Source organism: Benincasa hispida, chromosome 10, assembly GCF_009727055.1.
Source record: "Benincasa hispida cultivar B227 chromosome 10, ASM972705v1, whole genome shotgun sequence".
Classification (NCBI taxonomy): Eukaryota; Viridiplantae; Streptophyta; class Magnoliopsida; order Cucurbitales; family Cucurbitaceae; genus Benincasa; species Benincasa hispida.
Window position 1 is genome coordinate 56,312,064 of NC_052358.1, and position 5,232 is coordinate 56,317,295.

Here is a 5,232-nt window from a genome sequence, read left to right on the forward strand (position 1 = left end):
TTATTTTATTTTTCAAAATTAGATTAAGAATTTAAATGTAAAGATGAAAATCGTAGTAATAAAAATAGTGAGACAACCCTCACAAGTTAATGGTTATCCAACTAAACTTTAAAAATGAAGATGTCTTAACTAAAAAATTTTAATTAGTTAAAATTAACCTTTTTTTTCTCAAAATTTCAAATATGCAAATAGAAATGCATAGATAATTAAACCATCTCTAAATAGAAGTCTATTCTCCACATTGATAACAGTTTGATCAAACAATTTCAAGCTCAACAAATTGAAGGGAAGATACTATAGACATTTCAAGTTCAAAATACATCAAGTCCACTTTTTTGTATTCTCAGATGCCGTTGCTTACAGTTCTTCTATGTACAAATGAGAAATCAAATTCAATGCACAAAAATTTTAGCATCTGAGTTGATCCCAAAGAAGAAGAAAATGCAAGCAAGTAAATTAGAGCATCAGCTCCTTAGAAATCAGATACCTGAAAGTGTAACTTGTAGGAATCCATTCGACATTCTTCCGAGGATTCCCGAGCTGTGACCGTTTGACACTCTTTCTCAGAGATTCAGGCAAGCTCTTGAGAATCATCTCCATCAGCCCAGATGAACACAGACCAGTGTCCTTTGCGAATGACTCAATGATCTTTGGAAGAAGAATCTTTTGATCCTTTCCTACACCGAAGGTGGCTCGAATGTACTCGTCCTTTGCAGTTTCCAGTTCTTGAAACACTCTTTTAGGTGTATAAACACGAACCTGAAACAATATTAAAAAATTTATGAAACCTTCTAAGCGTGTCTGTTCATGATAAAATGAACTTTAAATTTTACGGTTGAAACAGCATATGTCACAGTACAACAAAGAGAAACAGGAAAAGTGGAGCAGTGAGTTCAAAAATTACTGCAGGATCGGAGTGGCTCCCAAAACAAAGTGCAAAATGTAAAAGGGGTTCTGGACGGTCTATTATATATGCTTGTCGTTCATCTCCAGTCTTGAATTTTGTCCTTGAAGGAAGCAAGAGCCGAAGCCACTGCATGTGAAACTCATTATATCAGGCCTATAAAGAAATGTACTCTCTTGGTTACTGAAAAACCAAGAGAGACTACGTCACATCATGATGCGAATAAACTTTGAAAAGAAAGTAGAAAATCGAATATTTGATACCTGCCGAGGGCGAGGCATCCGACAGCCAAGAATATAACTCTGAATTGTATCTACACTAATTGTATGGCCTCCTATATTATATGCAGACTGGAAAACAATAGACAGTGAGAAATAGTAATAACAATCAGTGAGTAAAGGCTCCAAATTGAAACAAGAGAAGTTACCTTCAAGAGTAAAAAGGCTCTCTTGACATTGTTTTGGGGTACCCCATAAGCCAAATACGTCTGTTCGAAAACAAGAAAACAATTATAATTGGATTCTGTGGGGAAAGTAGAGTAAGGATGGATTAACAGATGCAAAGGGTTGACATGTTTACATGCATCACCAGCGAATTGTGAATATTTATCCAGAAAGCCAACTTTTCCTCGTACTTAAGTTTCCTCAAATCGACTTCCTCTAAACGTGAGATAAGCAACCTGTCAAACCATAACCCAAGACAACATTAAAAACTATACGATAACAGATAAACGCCCTGGAAAAGATTTGTGATGAGGATGCCTAAATATTACATAGGCTGACCTGAAGTTTTCGAGCAAACTCTTGACATGACATAATTTCTGAGGGTCTCTACAAATCCATGAAATCTCGATCATTGTACTATATGGCCCACTAAATTCTTTAAGACCTTCTACAAGAAAAGGATTGTCCAATCGGACGTCGAAGGATGAGTTGTTTCTGAACCCTGGACTGCACATAGCACACTGTTCTCCAGGAGAAAATGCACTAACCGATGACAAAGAAGACGTTGGAGATGAAAGTCCATGATTCAACAAAGATGGTTCTGCAAGTTTGCTATATATAGTTGATATGCACTTGATCATGTCTTCTGAAAGCCGGTTAGGAGTCTCGGGGATGTGGTCAGAAATGCGAGTTCCAAGATGCTCTGCGAGACTGATTATATTGGGTGAAACATTCTGTGCATACTGTGCAGAAGAATCAAGCAATTCATTACTAAAAATTCTTCAATAATGCTTCAAAAACACTTAAAATGCTTCAAGTGTGAAGACTTACCTCCATCATGGACACCGGTTGGGAGTGACATGTGCGCAGAGTTCTATCCAATGATTCTACTGAAGTAGACATTTTATCCAAAGAAGCTGCATTTACTGTTGTCAGTGACGATTGAGAACGATGATAATTGGAAACCAACAGTTTTTCATCTCTTCCAATATCACTATATTCCTTCCTTGGATTTTCAAGTGACTGACAAGCAGAAGGGAATGCTGAGTTAACATATTTTGAGGCAATATCAGGTGGGGGAGCTTCCATTGCCCTGCCTCTAGGGGTTGGAGGCAATTTCGGCTTCTCGTCCTTGGCAGAAGGGGATACAGAGGATGATTGTCCATCAAATGCTTTTCGGTACAAAGAAAGAAGATATTGTTCTAAATGCACAACTTCTAGTTCTAAAGTTGCAATCTCCTTGATTAACTCCACGGCTGACTGCAGTAAAAAAAGTGAATTAATTTACAAAATGATTAAAATGATACATGTTGAGAGATCACAAGAACTTATCACATATTTCTTTATGAAAAAAACGAATTGCCTTTAGCTATTTGAGAAGGCGTAGAACATGGCTTACATATGCTAGGAGAGTTCAATGACGATCAAGCATTTCAGAATATCATCTGAAAAGAATTAAAGAGGTTATTTTACCTTTGGCATTGAGACTTTGTCTGATTCATTACATGCAAAGACCCCATGACCCAATGTTTTTTCTAATGCTGAGCGTAGCTTGAACTGGTCTTGCAATCGCTTCTCAAGTTGGATAATCTATATTGAAGCATTCAAATGATAAAGTAATGGAAAAAGAAAAAAAGAAAAAAGTGATAAAGTAATCGATAAAAAGTTTGATATAATTCGTGTTGGTTCGTGGTTGTAATTCTTCCAATTACAAGTACAAGGACTTCCAAATTTAGTTCCATACCTCCTGCTTCAAAGAATTATGCACTTCAATCTTCGGTGACGAGTTTTTCTTATTCTCAACTTCTTTCACAAGATCCATATCCTGATGTCCAATGAATCAAGACTTGTAAGTTTCCATTTTCCAGACAAAATTACTCAACAATTACACTCATGAATAATCTTTAGAAAGGGAGTCTTGTTTGATAGGTACTTCTATCTTAAAGTTCCTCATGGTTTACCTACCAAGAATTTGAACTTATTGAAGGTGGTCATATCATTTTTGTAATTTGCAGCTGATAAAGATAAAGAAAAGAAGAAAACATATTACCATCTTTACAGTGTTGGATGATTCAAGCAAATTATCTAACCGATCATCTCGAATCGGTTTCTTGTCAACCGAGCTGCCATATGCGTAGAGCAAAGACAAAAGAATTCTACAACATGAGTAGGAGAAGAGGTCAAGGACAAAGGTTTCTCATCATCATTCAGATAATCAAACTTCTCCATTCAAACAACCATCAGAAACTATGCTCTCTTACTTCTCTCCAAAAACAAAAAGAAGATAAACAACAACTGATTAATATTCGACTTCCATTCTTGACATGTTTCGGCTACAAACTCTATTAACAGAATCAGCCAATTTCACATAACAAACAGGACAAAACTTCCTACCCTCCTAATTCCCAGAGCTCTATCTTGAAGATCTGAGTTGAACCTCAACTCTCATTTTCAACCAACCACAACTCAACACACAGAATTCCAAAATACACAATACTTCCATTTCAGCACTCAAGCAAGAACACTGACCAAATTTTCAAAACTCAGTACGTACATTGGTAATAAACAGAAGGAAAAACACGTTGAAAGCTACCTTCTGGAGCGGCTGTGCCCTGTTTTTACATCCACACCCAGCATTTTTGTTTTAGCTAACCCCACTTCCAACCAGAATCGAAAAGCCGTGAAACCAACTCAAAATTATAAAAACACTCAAAAATAAAAGAATCAACTCCCAAACAAGAGAATAGAAGTAATGAAACAGGGAGAAAGATGGAGGAAAGCTAAAATGGAAAAAATCAGAAAGTGATCAATCTGCGGCTCAGCACAGAGGCTACGGAAAGGCTGCAACAGACCCACAAAGAAAAAAATGGTCATAGAAAAGGAAGCTTTTCTAGTAACAAGGTTCCATTGAAAAGGGGACCCATCAGCTCAGAGAAAAGGTGGAGTTACTGAAATGGGTGTTTTCAGAAAATTTTGGTCGAAGGGGTTTGAATGAAGAAAGAAAAGTCCAGATAGAGTCGAGAATCGGCACAAATCGCCAACTGGGGTTGCGATTGAGAAGTGGGAAAGTGACCAAATTAGAGATTCCAAGAGAGATTTCAAAGGGGGCGGGGTTGTTTCGAGTGGGAAAAATCAGTGGAACAGTTCAAACGTTAGAGTGTGTTTGGTGATTAGTGCAAGAACTTAGGAATCTGTTGAGAAAACGATTGTTCTTCTTCAGTAATGAGAGTCGCCGGCCAATTTCTCTGGTTTCAGGCAACATGTAATAGATTCTGCATTTTCTCTAAATTTGTATTTGCATAAATGTCAATCTCAGGAGTGAAAAGGAACGGGATGATTCAACTTAACAACTTCTATGATAATTGGTGCTTGGAAATCAAAGAGCAAACAGCATTTAAAATTTTGATTAGAGAGCACTTGCCTCTCTCCACTAACCATTTAGTTGAAATAAAATAATTAGAAAAATATTAATATTATATCCATTTAAATCCTAGACTTCCTTAACTTTATCAATTTACCCTCTATTCGGTTCATTTCAAAAATTTATAAACTTTGATAAATGAATCAATTTATACTCTCAATTAAGATGTTATTTTAGAATTATCCATGCATCAATTCAAATTATCCATTTTATTAATCTAATATTTCAAGAAGTCTACACATGTATAAAGATGGAATATATAGACGATTTTCAAATGTAATATTTATAAAGAGTCAAATGGATTCACTTAAAACAATTTAGAAGTTAATTGAACTTATATACCAATTATAAAGTATATCAGTTATATAAATGATGTACCAAATTTACCATTTATATACTAAATTTATAAGCCAACTATTGTTCATGCATTTGTTATTATTCATAAACTTAATTTAAATCCTTAT

The 5,232-nt window shown here is 35.7% G+C and overlaps 1 protein-coding gene across 3 annotated transcripts; it reads right to left on the minus strand.

Annotated features, from left to right (window-relative positions):
- Positions 1 to 264: 264 nt before the first annotated feature.
- LOC120087938 lies at positions 265 to 4,703 on the minus strand. Of its 3 annotated transcripts, none has more exons than XM_039044955.1 (11): positions 3,941 to 4,703; positions 3,398 to 3,470; positions 3,092 to 3,172; positions 2,821 to 2,937; positions 2,179 to 2,607; positions 1,687 to 2,090; positions 1,484 to 1,583; positions 1,332 to 1,391; positions 1,168 to 1,254; positions 905 to 1,033; positions 265 to 759 (listed from the first exon to the last, which is right to left on the minus strand). In XM_039044955.1, exons 1-11 carry the CDS (start codon positions 3,982 to 3,984, stop codon positions 457 to 459), a joined length of 1,827 nt encoding a protein of 608 aa, XP_038900883.1. In that variant the 5' UTR covers positions 3,985 to 4,703; the 3' UTR covers positions 265 to 456. The 3 variants fall into 3 exon arrangements, with proteins under 3 accessions (XP_038900883.1, XP_038900882.1, XP_038900884.1); XM_039044954.1 differs by having other exon boundaries at positions 3,398 to 3,503; XM_039044956.1 differs by having other exon boundaries at positions 3,398 to 3,503; positions 3,902 to 4,702.
- Between the last annotated feature and the right edge of the window lie 529 nt (positions 4,704 to 5,232).

What these genes read in the sequence shown, in the direction of transcription:
- LOC120087938 (XM_039044954.1), bottom strand. Translation starts at nt 3,984, where the DNA reads ATGCTGGGTGTGGATGTAAAAACAGGGCACAGCCGCTCCAGAAG. An exon ending in GGGCACAGCCGCTCCAGAAG is followed by an intron (nt 3,504 to 3,940) that starts GTAGCTTTCAAC and finishes CTCATGTTGTAG; the next exon opens with AATTCTTTTGTCTTTGCTCT. An exon ending in ACAATTCGCTGGTGATGCAT is followed by an intron (nt 1,392 to 1,483) that starts GTAAACATGTCA and finishes GTTTTCGAACAG; the next exon opens with ACGTATTTGGCTTATGGGGT.